General features: G+C 35.7%; 1 protein-coding gene across 1 annotated transcript in view; it reads right to left on the bottom strand.

Moving 5' to 3' along the window:
* Positions 1-27,110, bottom strand: part of LOC150077095 (uncharacterized) — a 282,019-nt gene that overhangs the window by 222,390 nt on the left and 32,519 nt on the right. The window contains exons 2-3 of the mRNA XM_090386247.1: positions 16,728-16,791; positions 6,280-7,454 (exon numbers count right to left, since the gene is read on the bottom strand). Of these exons, the coding sequence (XP_090242373.1) occupies positions 6,280-7,454; positions 16,728-16,791 (1,239 nt within the window). The remainder of the gene's footprint in view (positions 1-6,279; positions 7,455-16,727; positions 16,792-27,110) is intronic.

Here is a 27,110-nt window from a genome sequence, read left to right as displayed (position 1 = left end):
ATGATAAAAAAAATTTACTGATACAAATACAGTATTAGGTTTCCTACCTTGTCTTATTTTTAAGCTTATTCGATATCAATCATTCATAAATACTGAGGAATTAACTCTACTGGGAACTCTCATCATTAGCAGATTTCTTTCATTTGCTCTACCTGTTGGCCAATCGAATAATGTTCCATTTCTGGCATACAAATTTTAGGCTGCAAATGCATAATTAACTTTTTGCATAAAACAGAAATCCACTAGGTTGCTTTATTTCTATCTCTTAGATTATTAAATTAGTCATCTCTATCCAGAGCACAGATCTTTCAGTTTTAAACCCAATTAAGAAATACTGACTTAGTACAATAAACTTGGCAAGATAGTTTTTCACCATATTTATTTTAGAGTACCAACTCCATCAGCTTCTAGTGCTCTCCTCCCTTAATGGTAACTACACAAAGCTTGCCTTCACTTTCATGTGTATGATCATTAAAATGTCATTTCAACTGTATTCTTCCAAAAACTTGTTAAAAACATTTCCTTTCCATATCTTTCAGTCTTCATCACTGGCATTTTTACCAGAAATCAGTGTCAATAATAAAATTCCATGTTTATTTTAAAATATATGTAACTAACTGACCTAAACTGGCTTAAAATTCTTGAAGATACCAATTGTTTATATTGGAAAGATATTCCTCTAATTAGGTTCCCCAAGAGTGGCAACTGTTTTCTGTGAATTGCCTTAATCCATTGCCATCCTCATACTGCAAAGTTGCATCTATTCCTTGTCAGAAGTTTCTACGATTACATGTTCTGAAATCAATTATTTTTAAAAAATTGTTGATAAACTGCTTTGTAGAATACTGTTGATCTTTATTTTGTTGCTGACATTCAAGAATTTCCTTTTTGATTGTTGTGTTTAATGCTCCATATCAACTATGTACTGATTACCAGGTTCAATTAACACAAGAGAGAAATATATCTTGAGGAGCGCTTCCCCAGTAGTTTATTCATACACTATTCACTGATAAATTGTGTTGATTCACAGCTGTCAATCAAACTACATTATGTCTGTTTTTGATTTATAATACAGAGGGAGAAATGACCTGCAGGATCATATTTTTCTACTCTCACCTATAATTCATTACCTGTGATTTATTCCAAGGTCTTCTGTAAATTCCAAGTATTGCTAAATGTCTAAGTAACGAATAACCTAAAACTAAAATTGCTAATTATTAGTAAAGAAAGAAAGAAAAAAAAAAGCATCATGCATGCAGGGTAAGTGTGGCCCACTACATTTATAATGCATACAGATGGTAAGCGTGGCCTATCTCATTATCATAGATACAGAAGGTAAACGTTGCCTACACCATTATCATGCATACAGACAGTGGGATCCCAGGACCAATGTTGCTGATAACAACACAAGTGTGGAAAGGATTTCCAATGGCACACATCAAACGTTAACGTTGACAAGCTTAAAACTAAAAATACTTCCCCCAAGTGGAACAAACACTTTTTGCATTGTTATTAAAGGGACAGAATGAATTACATGATTACCAAATGCACATAAGCCCAGGAATAAACTAATCAGATTAGGGTTGGTAAGACATGCAGATTACTTTCTCTTATAATTTGATATAGTACCAGGTGTCCGAGATAATAAAGGACCAGCAGACAATATGAGAATTCCAGAATAATTTCATATCCAAGGTCTCAGAAATAAGAAGTTTACAGAAATTTAAGAGATAATTATCTGTTAAATTTTTGAGGGTAACTAAGAGTAGAAACAGGTGCATGTATACTTGCATGCACACCAATGCTAGGAGTATAGTTAATAAATTCGATGAGCTCGGAGTGCTAGTCAAGACATCAAGGGCAGATATTGTTGGGATATCAGAGACATGGTGTCACATAGACATAAGCAATGCAGAACTGGAATTTGGGGAGTACAATATGTACAGAAAGGATAGACAGGACAGGAAGGGAGGAGGGGTTATGCTGTTAGTTAAGAAACACATAAAATCTAAGAAAGTGCATCCAATTTATGTGAGTGGACTTTCCCAGTGCTTATGTCACACACTGGTGTGACATAAGCACTGGGAAAGGAAAAATGAGAGTAGGTGTGTGTTATAGGCCTAATGAATCTGATGAGTATAATGAGCAATTGTGCAGAGAAACAGAGTGGGCCAGTAAATTAGAGTGTCTTATAATGGGGGATTTTAATTTCCCGGATATTGATTGGAATTTGTGGGTTGGTCACTCACAAACTAGCAAGGCTTTTGTGGATTTATTGGACGACTGTTTTCTACAGCAGCATGTTCGAGAGACAACTAGAGGGAGTAATACTCTTGATCTGATTATCAGTAGTGATTCTTCATGCATCAAGAATCTACATATAAAGGAACCAGTAGGTGGCAGTGATCACAGTGTGCTGAAGTGAGATTTACTCAAAGAGGTAACTACCATCAAGGGTAAAGGGAAGAGTTTTTGCTTTCGTAAAGGTGACTACGATGGTCTGAGACAGTATTTAAATTCTACATGGTGGGACCTACTGATAATGTTACCAACAGCAAATTCAAAATGGGAAGCATTCAAAGAATTAATCTTGGAAGCTACTAGGCTTTTCATACCAACAAAGAAATATTGTTCAAGATTTAGGCCTAAATGGATGTCAGATAAACTAATTAGACATGTGATGGAGAAGAAAAATGCATGGGATACATATAAATTAACGTGTGACACAGAAGCCTATGATAGATATAAGCTGGTTTGTAACCAAATTACAAAGGAGGTTAGGCAGGTGAAAGCAAATTACGAAAAATCTTTGGCAAAGGATGGAAAGAAAAACAGCAAAGAGTTCTTTACTTATGTAAACTCTAGAAGGAAGGGGATGAATCAGATTGGTCCACTTGATATCGATGGTTCAACTGTTAATGATCCTGCTCAGGTAGCTAACAAACTAAATAAATATTTTGCATCAACATTCACACATGACAAGTTATTCAGGGAGGGGAATGCCAGAGGTGTATTCAACTCTGGCAGTAAGCTAAAATTGCTTAAGGAGAAATTGTTGAAGATAAACATAAGGCACCTGGGGTAGTAGTAGTAATGGCATGTGATGCAAGAAAGCAAGTGTATGAGCTTATGCAGCATCAGCCAAAAAAAAAAAAAAAAAATCACACCATTCCTTCCAAATGTCTGTCCAGTTCCTCCTTAAATTTATTTAACCTGTCAACTTCCACAACGACAGATGGAAGTTTGTTCCAGCAATTAACCACCTGCTGGCTAAAGGCAAATTTCCGCACATCTATTCTACATTGGTCTTTTCTTCTGTCTAATACAACTGGATAGATTCCATCTATCCAGTTATATTAGAGGAAGCAGCAAAGGAAGTAAGCAAACCCTTAGCCATAATTATGAGAGCTTCCTTGGACTCAGGGGAGGTACCCATGGACTGGAGGTGTGCAAATGTGACCCCAATCCACAAAGGAGGATCAAAGTGCGAGACAGGTAATTACAGACCTGTTAGTTTAACTTCTGTTCCAGGGAAATTAATGGGGGCACTGGTTAAAGAAGCATTGCAGGATAATCTAGACAAGACGTCAGTTATAGCTCGGACACAGCATGGGTTTGTTAAGCGGAAGTCTTGTCTGACAAATTTGATTGGATACTATGATATAGTCGCAAAGGAACTGGATGCAAAGAATAACTTTGATATCATATATTTGGATCTTAGAAAGGCCTTTGAAACTGTTGCACATGGAAGACTGCTGCACAAATTGGAGTAGTGTGGCATTGGAGGCAAATTGCTGCTATGGATAAAGGGATGGTTGAATGGGAGAAGACAGAGAGTGGTAATCAATGGACACTGCTCTTCGTGGACTAATGTTATTAGTGGAATTCCTCAGGGTTCAGTGTTGGGTCCATTGTTGTTTTCTGAATTTATAAATGATATTGATGATGGCATATCAGGCTTAATATCCAAGTTTGCAGATGATACGAAGATTGGTAGGGTTGTTAATGACACTAATGACAGTACACTGCTGCAACAGGATCTAGAAAAGTTGAGCAGATGGGCTGAAAGGTGGCAAATGAAGTTTAACATTGACAAATGTAAAGTTCTACATATGGGAAGCAGTAATCCCAGAGTAACGTATCAATTCTGTGGTACCACACGGACAGTGATAGAAAATGAAAAAAGGACCTGGGGATAATTGTGCAGGCAGATATGAAATTTTCTGAGCAGTGCAAACGGTCTGAAAGAGTAGCTCGTGGTGTCTTGTCAATGATATACAGGAATTTTTCTAGTAGGGATAAGGAGGTGATTTTCCCCTTGTAGGCCACACCTTGAGTACTGTATACAGGTCTGGAGGCCTCATTTTAAGAAGGATGTAGAGCTGTTGGAATGAGCAGAGAAGGGCAACAAGATTAGTGAATGGAACAAAGGGTTGCACTTATGAAGAAAGGCTTAAGTTTTGCAAATTACAGTGTCCGGAGACTAGGCACCTGCGAGGTGATCTGATTGAGGTGTATAAAGCCTTGAATGGTTTGAGCATGCTCAATGCGGATGGAATTCTTCCTCTTGCTCAGAATAATCGCCTGAGAGGACATAAATTCAAATTGAGGAAAGACGGTTGTAGGATAGATGTGTGGAAGTTTGCCTTTAGCCAGCGGGTGGTTGATTGCTGGAACAAACGTCCATCTGTCGTAGAAGTTGATAGCTTAAACAGATTCAAGGCAAAACTTGACAAACATTTGGAGCGAATGGATGGGTGAAATAAAGGTTTTTTTTTTTTTTTTTATGGCTGATGCTATATAAGCTTGCATTCTTGCATCATGTGCCTTTGCTAATGCTAAATTTCTTTCAAATTAGAATCTCCACCTTAGATTATAATCTAAGATGGAGAAATTATTGAATTTGAAACTATGATTAACAGACACAGAGTGATAATCAAGCTCAGATGCCCCTTGAGTATCCTGCTTCAACTAAGTTTCTGTGGTTATGTAATATAATCTCTAAGGGTGCAATGATTAGAGCCTTGGTATGTGGAATTTAAATCAAAACATTCAACAGGATAGACCACACAGTGAGTAGTTAGCATAACATAACATTTCTTGTAATAAATCAGAGAGTACTGACAATAATTACCCCAATGTCCAGTTAAGGACATTGGCTTTACATACCAGCTGGTATGTAAAGGCAATGTCAGTATTACAAAAAAAAACGGAATTTAACATATTAAACCATGTCGGTATAGACACTGTGTATTTTTTCTGGGTTGACGGAGTTGTGTCTCTGCAGTTTGCCCCAGGACCACAGCTAGGCTTAAATACTTATCTAATACTTAATTCTTAATTAAATTTATTAATAAGTAACAGTAACCACATTGTGAAGAAAACTGTACATTTCTTCTTTTCTGTCTTCCTGTGTTGCGCTGAATTTTACTAATCTGGAATTTTGAAAGTCAATTATACCCATTTTCAGAAATTAGCAAATATGCTTATTGTCGGGGCATATAACACTTTTAAATGCTTGGATAACAATAAGAAAATGCCAACATACCCTATTAGATTAAAATGGCTACATGATACTGTATTAATTTTGCTGCTTCCCCATTATGTGAAAAAGTTTCACCAATACTATTCATTTTTCCATCCCTGAGTGCTGATATTTCAATGTCACTTGAACACTTGGATTCTATCTTCTGGGCATTGAGATATTTGTTGTTCTTTCCTGGAAAAGCCAGCCACACAATTTCTTATCAATTATTCTGGACTTGTTTCTGTTAGGGCCTGATTGTGTGGCAGTTTCTGTCTCCAACTGCTTACTAATAATGGTGGCAACACAGAAGGCAGGATTGCATATTCTTTGCCAATTTCATTATGAAATATTTTCAGCAAACAAATTTGTGATATATGCAAAAATTCTAAATTTACAATTTTTATTAATGATGTACAAATTCTCTTGTATATATATAATTTAATCAGATCAAAATTACATTTCAATGGATGTGCAATTAAAAATTCCAAAGACTTGCTGTGTGTGGGTGTATTTGCATTATGATTCACAGTTTTACAATCAAAGATATTTTCAATAAATCTGAAAATATATTTGATCTAAGTTATTTAATAATAGGTTAAGACAGGAATTTTACTCAGAAGTTTATAGTGGCCTAATTTTTTTTCTTTTATAGGTTTAAATGCTTCAATAGAGATCCTAAATAAAAACTTTGTAATTTTATTAAAGTTTGGAAATTTAATGAAAATAAACTAAAAAAAAAAATAAAACCTTACCTGATTTAGTTTATTTTTCCATTCATCCAGCATAGATACTAATTGGTTAACTATTTCTTCTGTCTGTTTGGAAAGTGACTGTAACTCATCTTCTCGTTTACTTATAATTAATAATTCTTGTACTAAATTATGTGCTTCAGGCAATGGAGTAGACTGTTCTTCTTGTGACTGAGTAGAAATCCTGCCGTTTTCTTGAAATACAAAAGACTTGCCCCCTTGCAAATGAACTGCGTTGAGAGTCCTACTATCTTCTATATTATGTAGCAAAGTAGTAGCACTAGTAGATGGGATTCTAATATCTTCTTGTCTTGATAATACAGATTGGTGCTCATGTACATGAATAGAAGTATCATCCTGTTTTGCTAATACAGAAAATGAACTTGCCAGAGACTGAGGAGTAATAGGTGGAATACTAGCAGTTTCTTGTCTTAATAATGCAGAAGACTGTTTCTCTTGTGGATGAACAGTCCTCTTATTATCCTGTTTTTGTAAAACAGAAGATGAACTTTCTTGAGAAGAAAAAGTAATAGCAGTTGTCTTCATATTTTCCTGCCCAGATAATGCATAAAATTGATCACCTTGCAACTGATTAGTAGTCTGACAATTAATATTTTCCTCTCTAGATGATTCAGAAAAGCCTCCTTGTAATGAAGTAACAACTGGGGCAGTCTTCAACACTGAAGATGGCACAGACTTTTTTTCGGTGTTAGGTTGAATAAATGCACTATAATTAGTAGCTGGATGTCCAAGTGTTTGACACCAAAATGCAACACTCTCACTTTCATCGTCATGATTTTGTTTAGTGCTTTGAGAAGGCAACAATTCTGCTTGTAAAATAGGAGAATTTAACTGTACACAGGAATAAGTTTTCTGCAAATTTTCTGTACATAAAGGATCTTGACCTGTTGTAGGAGAATTCAGTTTATTATTATTTTCCAAATTTAAAAGTTGAGGCTCAGTTTTAATCTGAACATATCCTTGGGAATTAACGAGAATGCCTGATTCATTAGTTAAATGTGACTGTGAAGCAATTTGTTCCTCTAAAACTTTTGGCAATTTATAACTGTTTTTCAAAAGATTACATTCTCTGTCTGTTTCCTTTGAAAGAATTCCCAAGGGTGAAACTGTACTTATCGGCTGCTGTGCAAAGCTGGTAGTTGCATCACAATGAGCTCCTAAAACAAATATTTCAAATATTAATTCAGAATAGTCACAAATTAACTTCATATCTCTAATCTTATATTTGCTATATTAAATAAAGACCAAAGTTCTTAGTGCTTTAATCAACTAATGCCATTTAACCAAATGATGGATAGAAAATGTAACAATCAAAAGATAAGACCAACATATTTTGTTTCAGGTAGGAATAAAAATAGACGAGGCAAAATGATCCCTCCTACAACCACCTAACCTGATGTGTTTTAGTTCTAGTTAGAACCTATTAGAAAATGGATAAAGACACTATCCAGTGGGAAAAATTGAAGAAAACAGATGAATATCAAACTAAAGTGAATGTTTATGCATATTACATGAACCACTCCAGGGAAATAGTGGGGTAGTCCAAGAAATTGCATATGGGCTTATATATTTCATTTTTCCCACACACTTCTGAGAGAGTCACTGGGGTGCTTCGTGTACATCATATAAGATGTATAATGATTCGCAGCAGAAAACTGGGGAAACATCCAAGGCTTCTCTTGTTGGCAATAGTGTGAATTCAGTTCAGGAGAATGTAATGTTGCAACATTGACATTTCTGGTGGAGTGCTGGTGGGAATTGGACGGAGGGGGGGGGTAACATAAAATATGGTAGAATGTGAAAAGAGAGGAGATGAGAAGTAAATCTGGCTTTATTTAGCTGCATACTGGAAAGGCTGATATTGATATTAGCATTATTAGTATAAGTATGTGGCAACCATCGCAATAAAACAAACTTATACAGCATCAGCAAAAAAAAAAAATACACACAAACACTTCCAATGTCACTTATCCATCTTTTCTAATAGTCTGTTGAGTTATTCCTTCAATTTATTTAAACTACCCACTTGAACAACACCAGATAGAAGTTTGTTCCAACAATCAACTACCTGCTGGCTAAAGAATATTTCTGCAGATCTATCATGCAACCATTCTTCCTCAATCTGAATTTATGATCCTCATGCAGCCTGAGCAAGAATTCCATCAGCATTGAGCTTGCATGAGTCATTCAAAGCTCTAACACCTAAATCAGATCACTTCATGGGTGCCCAGTCTCCAGACACTACAATTTTCAGAACTAAAGCATTTCTTGGTAAGAGCACCCATCATTTCCCCACCAATCTTGTTGCCCTTCTCTGCACCTGTTACAGCAGCAATACAGTCTTTCTAAAATAATTCCCCCAGACCTGTATACAGTACTCAAGATGTGACTTGACCATTGCCTTATACAATGAGATAATCACCTCCTTACACATATAGACAAAATTGTTGTATATCATTGAAAAAAACCAAATGAGCTGTCCTGGCAAACTGTCTGCACTACTCAGAGACCTGCATATCTAATTACACAATTACCCCCAGATCTTTTCCATAATCCACTACCTTGAGTTTGTTAATTTGAGATTGCTGCTACCAATATTCAGTACCCTGCATCTGTTAAACTTCAACTGCCACGTCTCAGTTCATCTGTATAATTTTTCTAGATCTTGTTGCACGAAGCATACCCTGATTACTGTCATTAGCCACCATGCCAAAGTTTATATCATCTGCAAACTTAAGACATTAAGCCTGATATACCTTCATCAATATCAAAAATAGAGATTTAAATATAGAACAGAAAAATAGGTCCAGCACCATTTAAACCATCAGGGAATCACTAATAACATTAGTTCAAGAAGAGCAGCGCCACTGACAACTATTCTGTCTTCTCTGACTCAACTATCCCTTTAATCTATAGCAGCAAACTGCCCTTAATGTTATGTTGCTCCAATTTGTACAGCAGTATTTTACATAGAATAGTATCAAAAACTATTCTGAAATCTAAATATATGATGTCATAATTATTTTTTGCATCCCTCGAACACAAGTCAAGCTAAAAGGTTTGTAATTACTCTTGTCACACTCTTATTCCCCTTTGTGAACTGGGAATAACATTCACATATTCCAATCCGTAGGGAACTTCTCTGAATTCAAGAATCCACTCATTATGGCTCAAGATTTGCAAACCTCCTTTGCTTCCTCAGTTAATATAACTGATTAGATCCCATCCACTGCAGGTGCCTTTATTACATTTAGCTTTAATAATTTCACTTCCAATTTCTCAACCATCCCTTATCCTCAACAGCAACTTGCCCTTAATGCCATATTACTCAAATTTGTACAGCAGTCTTTGTGTGCAACAGTATCAAAAGGTTTTCTGAAATCTAAGTATATGATATCAAAATTATTTTTTGCATCCAGTTTCTCTGTAACCATATCATAGTAATCAATCAATTTGGTCAGACAAGATTTCCCCTTAACAAACTCATGCTGTGTCTGAAGTATAACTGCAACCTTTGTCTAGATGATGTTGCATTACTTCTTTAACAAGTGACTTCATTATTTTCCCTGCAACAGAAGATAAACTGACAGGTCTGTGGTGCCTCTGTAGCCAGGTGGGCAGGAGCAACAGCAGTGGGTATCACACACTTCTTGATTAGACCGGGGTTTGAGCCTGTGACCACCAAATATGGAGGATGCGGAAAGGTCAGAGAATGACCACCACATATCCCCGAAGCAATATGGCCTTAGTTGGTAATGCTCCTAAAAAAAAAAACAAAAAAAAAACCAGGTCTGTAATTACTCGTCACCCTTTGATCCCCCTTTGTGCATTGGGAATACATTCGCACATCTCCAGTCCACAGGGCACTCCAATAAATCCAGGGCTGCCCTCATAATTATGGCTAAAGTTTGCTTACTTCCTTCACTGCCTCCCTTAATATAATTGGATAGATCTCATCCATCCTGGTGCCTTTCATATGTTCAACAATTTCTCCTCCACTTTGCTCTCAGTTATTACAAAATCATTTATCTTGCCATTAGAGTTTCATAAACTTCTGGCATTCATTTCCCTAAAGAATTCCTCATTTGTGAATGTAGATGCAAAATACTCATTCAATTTGTCAGCAACCCGAGCAAGATCACCAACAATTGAACCACCAATATCAAGTGGACCAACTTGATTCATACCCTCCTTGGAGTCATTACATAAGTAAAGAAGTCTTTGCCATTTTTCTTTCCATCCTTTACCAACGAATTCTCATAATCTGTCTTTGCTTGCCTAACCTCTTTTGTGACTTAATCACAGACTAGTTTATATCTCCCAAAGGCTTTTGTGTCACCTGATAATTTATATGCATCCCATTCATTTTTCTTCTCTGCCCCAAGTCTTATTAGTTCATCTGACATCCGTTTAGGCCTATACTTCAAACAGTATTTCTTAGCTAGTCTGAAAAGCCAGTAGCTTCTATGATTAATTCCTTAAATGGATCTTTCCAGTTAGAATTTGCTGATGGTAACACGGGGAACTTAGACATTAAGCCTGATATACCTTCATCAATATCAAAAATAGAGATTTAAATATAGATCAGTTGGTCCCACTGTACAGAATTTAAAAACTGAGACCAATGCAATAAAGTTACATCTTTAAGTAAATCCCACATCAATATACTGTGATCACAGCAAACCTAGTAGTCCTTTTATCTGCAGATTCTTAATGCATGAATAATATTGATGACAATCAACAAAGAGTTTTACTCCTCGCTGTTGCCTCTCTAACATGCTGCTGTAGGAAAAAGTCAGTGAATAAATTCACAAAAGACGTGTGTGTGTGTGTGTGTGTGTGTGCATCCAACCTGCAAGCTACAGTCAATATCTGGAAAGTTAAAATCCCCGATAAGACATTCTCATTTACATACCAACTAATTCTCTGCAGTTGTTTGTTGTACTCACCACAGTCATTAGGCCTATAATACACTCCTACTCTCATTTTTGGATTCCCAGTGCTTACTTATGTCACACCAAACTGACTCAACGTTCTCTGGCCGCTCATTTCAACTAGATGCACTGTGTTAGATTTTATGTGTTTCTTAAATAATAGTATAACCCAGAGGTTCCCAAACTTTCTCGGTTCACGGCGCCCTTAGTGTCCCAGTAATCTTTTCATAGCACCCCTAGGCCAAAAGAAATACCTAACACAGTGGTTTTCGACCTTTTAATATATACCTATATAATAATTTTATTCTTTATATAGAGGTACTAAATAAAGATCAACTATAGATCACCACAAAATTAAAAAGATACGGTACAATGGATACCATACACCTTTTTATAATGAAATAAATATATAAAGTTAAAAAAATAATAATAATAAAATAATAATTATTAATAACTTTAAGTAACTTAAACCGAAATTACACGGCACCCCAAGAATGTTGTTGCGGCACCCTGGTTGAAAACCATTGGTATAACCCCTCCACCTCTCCTGTCTGCCCTTCCTGTATACATTGTACTCCCCATATTCAAATTCTGCATCTGTTATATCTGATTGACGCCATGTCTCTGATATCCGAACAATGACCATATTTTATGTTTTGACCAGCACTTCAAATTCATAAAATTTATTTACTATACTGCTAGAACTGGTGTACATGCAATTATAGGCACCTGTTCTTACTCTTAGTTACCCCTAATACAGCCCAAGTATTCACTTGTTCAGTGATGACCCCCAGTGGGTCTTGAAATCCTCAGAACCTTGCTTTCCAGGCTGCTGCTTATTCCAATAAAAGAAGTGCAAGAATTGCTTTCACCTCTGTCAGTGGCTATTGTTAATCTATTAGTCTGTGTTTCCTCCAAGCTAACCCACCTAACACTGCCTCAATAGCATTAGCAAATATGCTTGCACCCTTTCTATTTAAGCGTATTCCATCCCTGTAAAAGCACTCTCTCCTGTTAACAAGCACAGAAAACACTGAGAAAATTTTACCCAATGAGCCTTGCACAGTCTCTCCTGGGCTGAGTTGATCAATAAGGCTCTCATTATACACTCCCTCCTATCGTGTCTGATAGAATTGCAGACACTTTCAAATTTAACTATAACTCTCAACTTTTTTTTTTCCAACATTGTCCACAGATCTCCTATTCTTAACGTCATTGGTGCCAACATGTACAACATCATCAACATCTTTTAAGGGCATTGGTGCCCTTAAAAGATGATATCTGCTCTACAACATCATCAACTTTTGCCCATGGCAAACAGACCCTGCTCCCATTACACCCATCCCTTTTGCACAATATATTTCCCATTTCCCTGACAACAGCATCACCAACAACAACTAGCGCCTGTGGGACCAGCGCATTCTCCCTAAATTAAGAGTAAAGAATGTAGTATGTACTAGAATTCATATTTTTGTAAGTTTTAAAACTGAGTTTTTATATTTAGCAGTACCTTGAAAAAAATAAAAAAGATGTCTTTCAATTCATTAAAAGGAAATTATTGACAATATGACTTGATCCAGTAAAAGAATGAACTCTATTTTTTGTTTCAGGACTGCAAACAGTTTCATCCTCTGATGCACATATAATTGCTTGTTTCATATAATTCTTTCTTTGAGATTGTAACATTTCTGTTACAATCTCAAAGAAAGCTCATCTGCAAGCTTTTTCCAATACCTTTGCCAAGCTCATCTGCAAGCTTTTTCCAATAACTTTGACACTGCTCATGCCATTTTCTTAACTGAATTAACAATCTTTTATTGCTTTTCACTAAGTATAACTCACAAATGGGCTGCATTTTCTGGCTTTGCAATGCAACACTAAAATTGACAAAAATTCTTTTTTTTTTTAAATAAAATCTCATAAAATGGGATTTTATTTCAAAACATTCATGGCCAAATAAATTGGCAGTTGAAGGAAATTGCATGTGTCAGCTGTGCTTAAGACTGGCACTGTGTCTAATGTTGTGGTGGATACTAAAGATCATCTAAAGAGTTTCCTGATTTATTTCTTTCCATAGATTCATCTATCTTTTTCTTAGACTCTGAAATCTCTCCATCAAAATGATGAATTTACACATAATTTGCTGGTCAGGGAAACATTTTTTCCTCTGGTTGTCACAGTGACGACTGTTGAATCCAGCATTACCTTTTGTCTGGTTACAGTTGATGCTGTAACCAGCTGCTCTCATTCAGTTCAGCTGGTTACAGTTGCTCAACCCAACCACTTGCTGAGTTGAAAAACTGTAACAAAATTACAGGCTCTGAAATTGAGAGGTTGTCGAAACACTATATTCTTAATTCACCCCACTGTGTGCCTTGTAGCTTTCTCCTGAGGAGATGGGTATCAGCAGTTGAATCTCTCATTCTATTTCTTCCTATGTATTTCCATTTTCCTTTATATATGGTGTACTAATTTTATCAGTATGTGATCAGAAAAACTGTTTTATTTTATTCTATTCTTCCTCTATATTAAATTAAAAAAGTGCTAAGTGCTTGCTGAGATACTGTCTCAACAGGCATGTTTAGTTTTTTACTTCTGATATTTCTTCCTCATTCTTTTGTGCTTCATTATTACTCACTATATCTGTGATGAGTTAAATCTACTCCTATTTTTTTTAATTCTCAATAACTTGATAAAAAGAAAGATTCAAAAAAAGAAAGACCTGTGGGACCAGGACATAATTTGTATTAATATATTTGTATAAACTACAATACGCTTAAATATTAAACACAATTTATTTCTCCGTAATTAAAAACAATACTAATTAATAATAAACACAATTAGCCTTTTTATTCATGAACCTTAAAATTGATGTTTGTTTTAAATATTTCACTTTGATATTTCTCAAGTTTCTCCTTAAAGCACTCAATGCATTAAAAGTCTAATTATTTACCTCAGTTTCTTCAAAAAAATTGACTAACGTGTCCATTGCACCTTGAGCTTGGGAGATTGTAAGCACTGATTTTGGTTTGCTTTCGCTTGTCATCATATCTTCATCACAATCATTGTCTTTATCGTTTTTGTTGAGCACAGCATCTAAAATGTGACTCTCTATAGGAAGACTGCTAGTTAACAAGTTGTCATTGACTCATACAAATTCATCGACGTTATCTGTATTAAAACCTACAACATTGTTACATAGCAACCATTCGGATAATGGAAGTTGTTTTCTTCGTTTCCATCATCTTCATCTACAATTGAAATTTCATTTGAATTTAATTTTGCTTTCTTGAAGCAATTTGATATGGTTGTCGAAGTAACGTCGTTCAAAGCATCATTCAATAAATTTATAGCATCCAATATCGATACAGACTTGTTAAGTTTCTGTTCTCTTTGACTGATCAGATGTAGAACTAGAAATTTTTTATAAAATCCTTTCAAACTCTTGATTACACCTATGTCCATTGGTTGTAAAATTGACGTTGCATTAAGAGGCAGAAACACTAGCTTAATATTGGCCAAATTTTGAATCTGGGGATGTGCAGGACAGTTATCAACTAACAATAAAATATTTTTATTATTTTTGAATAGCTCCTTATTCCAATCATTTACGTATTGCCAAAAAATATCCGAAGTCATCCAAGCTTTCTTGTTTGCAGTGTAAATAACAAACAGTTTTTTTTTTTTTTTTTATCAGTCCCTGTCATATTTGCACAGACAAGCACTGTCAAGTGAGTCTTTAATTTTTTTTCCATCAACATGTTTTCCCTCTTTGAATTTAAATATATTGTCAGGTGTCAAATTATAGAAAAGTTGTTTTATCGGTGTTGTGGATGTCTTTGTCATTGAAATCTTTCCTGATTTCTGCCCAAACATGGTCAATCCATTCATTCATTTGAGATTATTGGATCTGCAGATCGAGATTCTCCACTAATTTTTGCATAAGTGATGTTATGTCGGTTTTTAAATCGATCCAGCTAACCGTTGTTACACAAAACATCATCTTGTCCATATTGTTTAGCTAATTTTCCGCTTGAGCCTTCAAGATCGAACTGTCTATTGAAAATCCAGCACTTCTTTGTGTAGTGAACCATTGAAGCAATGCTTCGTTGACGTTTTTAACCCCACAATTTCTAATTTTTTTTTTTCCCAGTTATGTTCTTTTCCAGTGCCAATATGTAAACATGTTTATTCTTCCACCATGTCAATATTGTTGAAGAGGACAAATAAAACTTTTTACATACTTCAACATTTTTTTTAAAACCACGTTCTAACTCATGAATAATTTAGACTTTTTCGTAAATCGAGAGACACTTTCTTTTGTTAGTAGACATGTTTCCAAAGGAAAGATTCGTTTCTAACTGATTTTACTTTAAAATGACAAAATGGAAGTAAAGTGATATGCATACATAGTTCTTAGAAGTCCTAAAATGCATACAAAGTTCTTAGAAGTCCCATTTTCACAATTCTTAGAAAAAATGTTTCAAAATTCTTAGAAGACCCGAAATAAATTTATGGTTCAGTGAATACAAGACAATGTGTAAATAGGGTAAGTAAAGCTAAGTTGCCCTTTTCATTTTTGTCTATTCCAAGAATTGTGTTTTTTCAACTACCTGAGCAATTAAGAATGTTTGCATAGTTAACAAAATTTGTACAGTATATCCATGTAGTACGCTCGTTATAAAAGTGAGCGATTGTATCAGAATATGCAGAAATTAAAATCATTATGGCTTTTTGCTCGTTACAGCGTGATCTCATTTTTGATATATATATATATATATATATAAGTGGTGCACATTTTTGTTTTAAAAATTTATTTTTCCAGCAGCTCTGTGCCCAGATCAATGATGCATGGGCCACCATCAGTACTCCTTAATGTCTAACCACATGTATTGCTGCATGAGGTACCCATACTCATGAATGAATAGAAGTGTGCTGTTTTGCCTATTCTGTCTCAAACTGCAATTATTTGCAAATCTCAGGTATCCAATTGCCTCATGCAATTTGCACAGCACATCTACTCTACTTATTGTTACAATTTTAACGTTGAGCAGGGTAAATGCATTATAAAATGGGGACTGACTGTTAGGAGTGGCATATTTTGTGACCAAAGTCTGGGAGTGCAAGTCAGTGGTGCAGGGAATGTGAGGATATTCAACTTAAATATATCAATCCCGTAAATCCGTAAGCACAATTTAAAAGTTGAATATAAAAATTTTCTCTTTAATGGCTTATAGCTATTCACTTAAGCTATACCATTCACCATTTAAATGTCTGAACTGGGCACTTTTTTGTTTTCATGACGCTACTCTCACATATTCTGCTTTTTAGGAATTCGATATACGGTTTTTCACTTAAAGGAGAGTTTCAGAAGTTTCTGAGATGAGCCGTGTTGTAAAAGTAAGATCTTTAAAACACACTCATTATATTCTGATAAATATACTTAAAAGAAATTTCATTAAAAAAAAATCATTTAATTACATATTTAATAATTACCTTCTTCAGATGGTTCTTGTTTCACTTTGCTCACATCAAAAATCTCTTGGTTTTCACTGCAAGGCTTAGTATTAAAATAAAATAAATATTTTAATATTTTTATGGTACAAAACATTATGTAAATATCATTAACAAGTTGGTATAAGCTATTTAACAATAACATTTTTAAAAATCCTTTTCTACTATTTTTTTACAAAAGAATACAATTTCAGAGAAACTATAGCTTACTACAAATGATGGTAACAACTTGAGCTGACTGTGACTTCAGTTCAGGTTTAAAGTTGCATTCTCATGTCTCATCAATGGCAACAATGTGTTTTAAAAACTCTTAACACACTTGTCCATAATGTGCAAGTAACTGCACTGCAATTTCTTTACACATTGTTTATTGTTCATCTAACAGCAAATTTGGGACCCATCAGATGACAACCTTTCATTTTTGTTAACACCTCAATTAAAATTCGGCAAACAGATGATTTCAGTATTCCAAATTGGTTGGCAATTTCTTCACAGGTCATACATCTGTCTTCTTCCAAAATAGTGGTGATAATGACTGCCAATGTGTTGTCCATAGATGTTTTCGGTCTATCTCAGGTCGCTTGTCATCAACCATCTTGTCATCTGACCTTCTGACACCAGACCAAGGAAACAATGCTAAAAGCTACTGTTGACTCACCATACACTTCCCGCAACAATTCATAAATTTGTGTTGGCATTCAATCATTTTGATAAAAGATCTTTGATCTGAAGCTGCAATCTGACCAGAAGCAATATTAACGTACATTTTTAAAAGCCTCCACACAAACATTTAATGCAGGAACTCTGTTTCAAGCAAACTAATGTTTGGGAATAACTCTATATTTCTGAGATTAGTAGTTATTTTTCCCACAATGTTGTTGAATTTGGCATCGAAACCTTACTTAATAAAAGCTGAGTAACTTAATTTCTTGTTCTTATTCATATTTGTAGAAAATATGTTTACAGATCCTGTTAAATTGCTGCTAAGATATGAATTTAATCATAGTTTCACCTGGTAACCAGCATAGACATCCAGTGTCAATAGGGAGTTTGAATTACGATACGGTTGCTTGTATTTTATAACTGTACATTACCAGTGTTAAGGTAGTTTCTGTTGCTGAACAACAGAATCATCTGCTTTAACCTGAACCTTAACAATATTAGGTAAACTAAGTAACCTAACCATTAGGTTAGCATAATTATAAATTAAAACTGATTTATACAGTGATATATAACAAAATAAATTACAACAGATAAATAACCTAAGCTAAACATAATTTATCAATAAGAATATTAATATAGTTTATTAAAGAATAGGTGTTCATTTTGCTACGACAGGAATAAGTACAACTTAATGATTTACTTCAAAAAAAATTATGCCAGATATGCTCTTAAGAAAGAATTCCACAAGTAACCAAGCATAGTTCTGAGCAATATATCAACAAGTAGCCACTGACTCTGCTTGCCTATAACACATCATATACCCATTTCATATACTGCGATTGCTATATGTTTCAGAAACTTTATTTGACAATGTTTAATTGGAATTCCCGTGATCCTCCACACATCATTTTTAGCATTAGCATTTTAGCATTAGCATTAGTAGAGGCATTTGATGCAAGAAAGCAAGCTTATGCAGCATCAGCCAAAAAAAAAAAAAAAAAGTAACATAAATAAATAAAAATAACCACTTCCACTTCACCCCTCTGTTCGTTCGAAATACCTGTCCAGCTGAGCCTTAAACTTATTTAGGCTATCAACTTCCACGACAAGGGATGGAAGTCTGTTCCACCCACCAACCACCCGCTGGCTAAAGGCAAATTTCCGCACATCTATCCTACATCTGTCTTTCCTCAATTTGAATTTATGCCCTCTCAGGTGATTTTTCTGAGCTAGAGGAAGAATCCCATCAGCATTGAGCATGCTCAAACCATTCAAGGCTTTGTACACCTCTATCAGATCACCCCGCTGGTGCCTAGTTTCCAGACATTGTAATTTGCAAAACTTAAGCCTTTCTTCGTAAGAGAACCCCTTTGTCCCATTCACCAATCTAGTTGCCCTTCTCTGTACTCGTTCCAGCAGCTCTACATCCTTCCTGAAATGAGGCCTCCAGGCCTGTATACAGTACTCTAGGTGTGGCCTGACCATTGCCTTATACAAGGGAATAATCACCTCCTTATCCCTGCTAGAAAAATTCCTATATATCATTGACAATACACCATGAGCTACTCTTGCAGCTCGTCTGCACTGCTCAGAGAACTTCATATCTGCCTGCACCACCACCCCCAGGTCCCTTTCATTCTCTACCACTGTCAGTGTAGTACCACAGAGTTGATACGTTGCTCTGGGGTTGCTGTTTCCCATATGTAGTACTTTACATTTGTCAATGTTAAACTTCATTTGCCACCTCGAAGCCCATCTGCTCAACCTTTCCAAATCCTGTTGCAGCAGCATAGTGTCAGTAGTGTCCTTGACAACCCTGCCAACCTTCGTATCGTCTGCAAACTTGGACATTAAGCCTGATATACCATCATCAATATCATTTATAAATACAGAAAACAATAAAGGCCCCAATACTGAACCCTGAGGGACTCCACTAATAACATTAGTCCACGATGAGCAGTGTCCATTGATTACCACTCTCTGTCTTCTCCCCCTCAACCACCCCTTTATCCATAGCAGCAACTTGCCTCCAATGCCACACTGCTCCAATTTGTGCAGCAGTCTTCCATGTGCAACAGTATCAAAAGCCTTTCTAAGATCCAAGTATATAATATCAAAGTTATTCCCTGCATCCAGTTCTTTTGTGACTGCATCATAGTATCCAATCAAATTGGTCAGGCAAGACTTCCCCTTAACAAAACCATGCTGTGTCCTAGCTATAACTGAAGTCTTGTCTAGATGATCCTGCAGTGCTTCTTTCACCAGTGCCTCCATTAATTTTCCGGGAACAGAAGTTAAACTCACAGGTCTATAATTACTTGTGTCAGCCTTTGATCCCCCTTTGTGAATTGGGGTCACATTTGCACATCTCCAGTCAATGGGTACCTCCCCTGAGTCCAAGGAAGCTCTCATAATTATGGCTAAGGGTTTGCTTACCTCCTTTGCTGCCTCCTTTAATATAACTGGATAGATCCCATCCACCCCAGGTGCCTTTCTTGTGTTTATCTTCAACAATTTCTCCTCCACTTTGCTCTCAGTTATTACAAGATTCTCTAGCTTACTGCTAGAGTTGAATACACCTCTGGCATTCCCCTCGCTGAATAACTCCTCATGTGTGAATGTCGATGCAAAATATTCATTTAGTTTGTTAGCTACCCGAGCAGGGTCATCAACAGTTGACCCATCGATCTCAAGTGGACCAATCTGATTCATCCCCTTCCTTCTAGAGTTTACATAAGTAAAGAACTCTTTGCTGTTTTTCTTCGCATCCCTTGCCAAGGATCTCTCGTAATCTGCCTTCGCCTGCCTAACCTCCTTTGTAACTTGGTTACAGATCAACTTGCATCTATCATAGGCGTCCGTGTCACGTGTTAATTTGTATGTATCCCATGCATTTTTCTTCTCTGCCATATGCCTCATTAGTTCATCTGACAACCATTTAGGCCTAAACCTTGAACAATATTTCTTAGTTGGTATGTAAAGCCTAGTAGCTTCCACGATAAGTTCTTTGAATGCTTCCCATTTTGAATTTGCTGTTGGCAATATCATCAGTTGATCCCACTGTATAGAATTTAAATACTGTCTCAGTCCATTGTAGTCGCCTTTACGAAAGCAATACCCCTTCCCTTTACCCCTAATGGTAGTTACCTCTTTGAGTAACTCCCACTTCAGCACACTGTGATCACTGCCACCAAGTGGTTCATTTATCTGCAGATTCTTAATGCATGAAGAATCACTACTGATAATCAAATCAAGAGTATTACTCCCTCTAGTTGCCTCCCGAACATGCTGATGTAGAAAACAATCATCCAATAAATCCACAAAAGCCTTGCTACTGTGTGAGTGACCAGCCCCCAAATTCCAGTCAATATCTGGGAAATTAAAATCCCCCATTATAAGACTCTCTGATTTACTGGCCCACTCTATTTCTCCGAACAGTTTCTTATTATACTCATCAGAGTCATTAGGCCTATAGCACAATCCTACTCTCAATTTTGATCTCCCAATGCTTATGTCACACCAAACTGACTCGACACTGCACTGTCCAGCGATGTCGACTGGCTTCACTTCCTTGGATTTTATGTGTTTTTTAACTAATAGCATAACCCCTCCTCCCTTCCTATCCTGTCTATCCTTTCTGTAGACATTGTACTCCCCAAATTCCAGTTCTGCATTTCTTATATCTGTGTGACACCACGTCTCTGAAATCCCCACAATATCTGCCTTTGATGTTTTGAGCAATACCTCAAATTCATCAAATTTATTTACTAAACTCCTAGCATTGGTGTACACACAAGTATACATGCACCTGTTCTTTTTCTTAGCTACCCTAACACAACCCATGTGTTTACTTGTACCCCAATGATTCCCAGCAGTCTCTGAAATATCCTGCATCTTATTTTCCAGGCTGCGGCTCATTCCAATAGAAGCAGTGCAAGAATCACTTTCACCTCTGCCAGTGGCTACTGTTAATCTATTAGTCCTTGTATCCCCCCAAATCTAGCAGTTTTCCGACCCACCTAACATTGCCTCGATAGCATCAGCAAACATTCTTGCACCCTTTCTATTTAAGTGTATCCCATCCCTGTAGAAGCAGTCTCTCCTGTTAACAAGTACAGACCAGGCTGAAAAAAATTCTACCCCTTGAGCCCTGCACAATCTTTCCAGGGCCGAATTGATTGACAGGGCTCTCATCATATACTCCCTCCTATCGTGTCTGGGCAGAATTGCAGACACTTTCAATTTCAACCCTAATTCACGGCTTTTTTTCATCAGTGACCTGTACTTGTCAAGTAATTCCGCCGGTCTCCTACTCTTAATGTCATTAGTGCCAACGTGTACAACTATATCACCTTTTGTGCCCTTAAAAGATGATATCCGCTCTACAACGTCATCAACTTTTGCCCCTGGCAGACATACCCTGGTCCTATTCCACCTATCCTTTTTACAAAGCATGTTTCCCGTTTCCCTGACAATAGAGTCACCAACAACTACTAGTTCCTTTGGGACCAGCGCATTCTGCCTTGGGGGTTGCCGCTGTGTTCCGCGTTGACCAAGTGCAAGCTCTGGCATTGGTGTGGGCAGCTGAGAGCTTGATGGGCCCCTCACTTGTAATCTTTCGAGGGCATCCACCCTATCCTTCAAGCTCTCATATAGGCCCATAACAACGCTGAGTTGTCGCCTTATCTCCTTACACTCCTTGCATCGCACACACACAAAGACATCCCCCATGGCAGTATCATGTCCCATACTTGACTGCTCCGCAAACATCAAGCAAATAGTGCATCTTACAAGGCTGTGATTCAGAGGACAACTGCCCCCCTCAGTTCTCCCCTGGGCCACAGCATTCCCATTAGCTTGAGCCCTTTGCTTTGCTGCTCTGGTTTGAGTCATGATTTAGATTTACTTTCAATAAAATTTCAATTTCTGTACAAAATTAAATCCTAAACTTGTATCCAAACACAGTTATAACGCTATATTTATGTTTCAGTAACGAGTGTTATCTACGAAATATTTACGTTTCAGTAACGAGTGTTAACTGCGAAATCCCTTTATATAACTTTCGTATCAAGTTATGTATTAATTATTTGTTTTTACTAATTATTTATGTTACGTAACCTAAGTGGTTATATGTATAATTAATTATGTTAAATAAAATTAATTATATTACGTTTGTAATCTAAGTCGTTATATGTATTTATTTAAACGTACAATTTAACTGCTAACGAAGTTCAACTAACGCTATCTAGTACGGTATATCGTATCACAAAGGCGGGAAAATTACGAACGGTTAGCGGAGTTGAAACACGTGGAAACCTTTACCGATACTTTTATGCAATTACAAGGCCGAGTAAAGAATAAATACACCAAATTAATCAGAAAATCACAAAATAATGTTATACTTCTAAATTTAAATCAAAAGTTTTAGAAAAACAATAATTTCAAATCAATAAATAAGAAAAATCCACTTAGCGGCTTTGAAAACGACCGTCTCTAGTAGCCAATTAGTCCATTAGCTTTTGATACTGAATTTTAAAAATCATCTCTCTCTCTCTCTCTCTCTTTCTTGAGAGAGAGAGAGAGAGAGAGAGAGAGAGAGAAAAGGCTGCAGCTTTTAAATCAATTTCTGAGAGGTTGGCAACCTTTGAAGAAGACACAAATATGGAAAGATTTGCAAAAGTGAGATTTTTTAAGAAAAAAAAAAGAAACTAACTGTGCAATCTTCTTTAAAAACTGGAAACCCAGCTGTTTCTTCATTATCAGGGGGGGGGACTGTCATACAAATCGGAGAAGTGTGGCATTAGAGGCAGATACTGCTATGGATAAAGTATAGTTTGAGTGGCAAGAGACAGAGAATGGTTATTAATAGCCATTGCTTTTCATGAACAAATATTATTAGTGCATTCTCCAGAGCTTGGTGTTGAGTTCATTACTGTTTTCAGTATTATTAATGATGCTAATTGCACAAAGGTGTACAGGGTAGGTAATGATAGCAATCAGGGTATGCTTTCAAATTAATATTAATGCAAACTACTCATATTAATGCATATTGCTATACAAATGCAAGGTACTACATTTGGGTAGCAATAATCCCAGAATAACATACCAATTGGGTGGTATCATGTTTAAGATAGTTGAAATTTCAAAATTTAGAAAATTGAAATGCTTAGTATCCGTATTTTCCCTTTCCAACGTAAAATAGAGTCTAGGATGAATATTATTTAATGAATGTAAAATGTCTTGAATAGTGCTATTATCAGAAATAACCAGAACATCGTCTAAATACCTCCCACGGTATGTGATATGGGGTAGAAAAGGCATCAAATGTATATGCTCAATCGTTGAGAGATAGACCTCTGATATTAAGCTACTTAAACTCAATCCCATTGGCAAACCAAAAATTTGTTTATTTACTTTGTCTCGAAAGGTGATATAGTTGGCTTCAACTAAAAGTTTAATTAAGTAAAAAATTTCTTTAATAGGAAGCTTTGTATATAATTAATCGGTATAGAGTTATTATTTAAATATCCCAAAGAATATCTAATGTGTATTCGACGTTTACATTCGTATATAAGGAAGCAACATCCAGTGAGAATAATTTATCATTATCCCCGAATCTACAGTCCTTAAGGTTATTAAATAATGTATTATAGTTTTTTATCACAAATTGTATCGCCTGTCTAAAGGGTTTTATAATACTATAAACGTGTGGCAAAATGCTGAATTTCTATAAGAAACAATGGGCCGAATAGGAAATTCATTGTTGTGAAGTTTTAAATGACAGAAAAGTGCAGCAATGTTGTATGTTTTTCCCTTCAATTCCTTTAACTGAGACATGGTAATGTAGTCATTTTTTCTATACAGGCAACTCTCAGTTTATGAATGTTTAATTTACGAACATTTGGTATAATAAACATCACAATTCATTCAAAATTTCTTAGTCGCCAATAGACAGAGTTCCTTATAAAACAAAATGGCAAATGTATAGTGAACATGATTGTAAGATTTAAATAAATAAACTTTTAAAAAATGTATTAAATAAATAAACTTTTAAAAAATGCATTTATTACGATAATTATCATGAAATTGTTGAACTGGGCAATAAAATGGACCTCGAACTTGATGTGAGAGAGCTTTTCGACTCGCATTTTGAGGAATTAACAACCGATGAAATAACTGAAATAGAGACATCTAAATTCTGAAGTAACAGAAGAACCGGAAATTCCACAGCCTCGCAGAACATTTACAAGGCTGCAGCTTTTAAATCAATTTCTGAGAGGTTGGCAACCTTTGAAGAAGACACAAATATGGAAAGATTTGCAAAAGTGAGATTTTTTAAGAAAAAAAAAAAGAAACTAACTGTGCAATCTTCTTTAAAAACTGGAAACCCAGCTGTTTCTTCATTATCAGATGCCTTTCCATCTACCTCATCTGTACCTAGTGTCACTTATGTGGATAATATTGAACTCTGATGAAGATATTGACAAATTAAAGTTGAATACATATGTATGTACAGTACATATATTATGTTAGTACTCATTTTCGTTATTTCTATTTTGTAACTCTATGTTTTTAATTAAAATTAACAAGTACAATATCTTGTTTTTTTTATTATTTTCTTATTTTATTTTATGTTATGCATCACATACGATAAACTATAACATATACATTATAATAAAATATATTGTATAGACCATTCAATGTTTAGTTCATGGTTTTAATGCTTTAAAATGGCTGCTAATGTATACAATACATATTGTAAAAGCTCAAGAATGCAAGATACACATAATGAACAAAACGAATGTCTTGGAATGGAACTCGTTTGCAAACCGAGAGTTGCCTGTACATGGCTAACATTTTATTGTACTGATTAACCGAACTGGCAAATAGTACCGGGTCTACCTCAAGATAAGTGGAGGTATCTGATATAATTGAATCTAACTTATTAATATAAATCAGTTTTATTGAGTATTACAATTGTATCGCCTATATTTGCTCTCTGAATAACAATGTCTTTATTTTCCTAAAGTTCACATAAAGCTGAACTTTCACGTCTATTCAATTTAGGCAGTTGTGTGTCTTTTATGTTATTCACCACTTGGTTAACTTTTTGAATAAATAAATCTCTTTGTGGAACATCACAAAGATCAAATTCAATATCTATTACGAACTTTTTTTAGGTAGCTTGCAAGGTGGTAAATATAATTTAATCCTTTGGATAAAAGTGCAACTGGTCCTGCGAAAGCATATACGAGAAAAGATTTGTAACCTGTTGATATGTAGGTACATTACACGAGGGGGTGTTCAAGCACTAGCTGAAGCATTTTAATTGTGTGATAGCACATTGCATGTCTGGGTGTGTGGGGGGGGGGTCAACAAACTCGTATGCACTTGGTCAAAAGCCTGCAAGCATGTTTGAACTCGCACGTTTTCCTAAAATATTGTCTTCAAAACAACATCGTTCTGAAAATTGTCAGGGTTGATTTAAAACAAAATTTCAGGCACAAAGCAACTAGCACTTGCCACATTGTGTAATGTAGTTAAACTTGCTTTAAAATCTTGGTATTCCAATAAACAAATATACCTTTCCCAGGTTAGGAAACTTCACAACAAATTAAAAAATTAACTACATCCAAATAATTGGTCTGTATTGAAGACTTCCATAGATTTGCGATGTGAAGCACAGGCCACAGAAATTAAACACAGACACATTAACAAATTAAATACATTATTGCAGGTATCAACACAGGTTCGTACGAGATCAAACACATGCTTTCGAGCTTTTAACTAAGTGTATACAAGTTTTTCCGACTCCCCCCCCCCACACACACACAACGTGCTATCACACAATCAGAATGCTTCAGCTAGTGTTTGAACACCTCCTCACCCAACGTGTAATGTACCTACATATCAACAGGTTACAAATCTTCACTCGTATACGCTTTTGCAAGACCCAATTGCACTTTTATCCAAAGGATTAAATTATAATTTACCAACTCGCAAGCTACCTAAAAAACAGTTCATTAAGATATTGAATTTTGTCTTCGTAATGTTCCACAAAGAGATTTATTTATTCAAAAGGTTAACTAAGTGGTGAATAACATAAAAGACAAGCAATTGCCTAAATTGAATATACATGAAAGTTTAGTTTTACGTGAACTTCAGGAAAATAAAGACATTATTATCCAAGGAGCAGATAAAGGAGATACAGTTGTAATACTCGACAAAACTGATTATATTAATAAGTTAGATTCAATTATATCAGATACCTCTACTTAACTTGAGGTAGATACAGTACTATTTACCAATTGGGTCAATCAGTACAATAAAACATTAACCATGTATAGAAAAAATTACTACAGTACCATGTCTCAGTTAAAGGAATTGAAGGCCAGAACAAACAACGTTCCTGCACTTTTCGGTCAGGTAAAACTGCATAACAATGGATTTCCTATTTGGTCCATTGTTTCTTACAGAAACTCAGCATTTTAATCCATAGCCATACATGTTTATAATATTATAAAATCCTTTAGACAGGCGATATAATTTGGGATAAAAAACTACGATACATTATTTAATAACCTTAAGGACTGTAGACTAGGCAATAAGCATAAATTATTCTCACTTCCTTATATACAAATGTAAACACTGAATACACATTAGGTATTCTTTGGGATCCTGTCGGCTTCAGAAGTTACTTTA

Source organism: Mastigoproctus giganteus, chromosome 12 (assembly GCF_048544385.1).
Source record: "Mastigoproctus giganteus isolate SK-2022 chromosome 12, ASM4854438v1, whole genome shotgun sequence".
NCBI classification, from domain to species: domain Eukaryota; kingdom Metazoa; phylum Arthropoda; class Arachnida; order Uropygi; family Thelyphonidae; genus Mastigoproctus; species Mastigoproctus giganteus.
The sequence above is the reverse complement of the archived record's forward strand: the minus strand, read 5'-3'. Positions and strand labels throughout refer to the sequence as shown.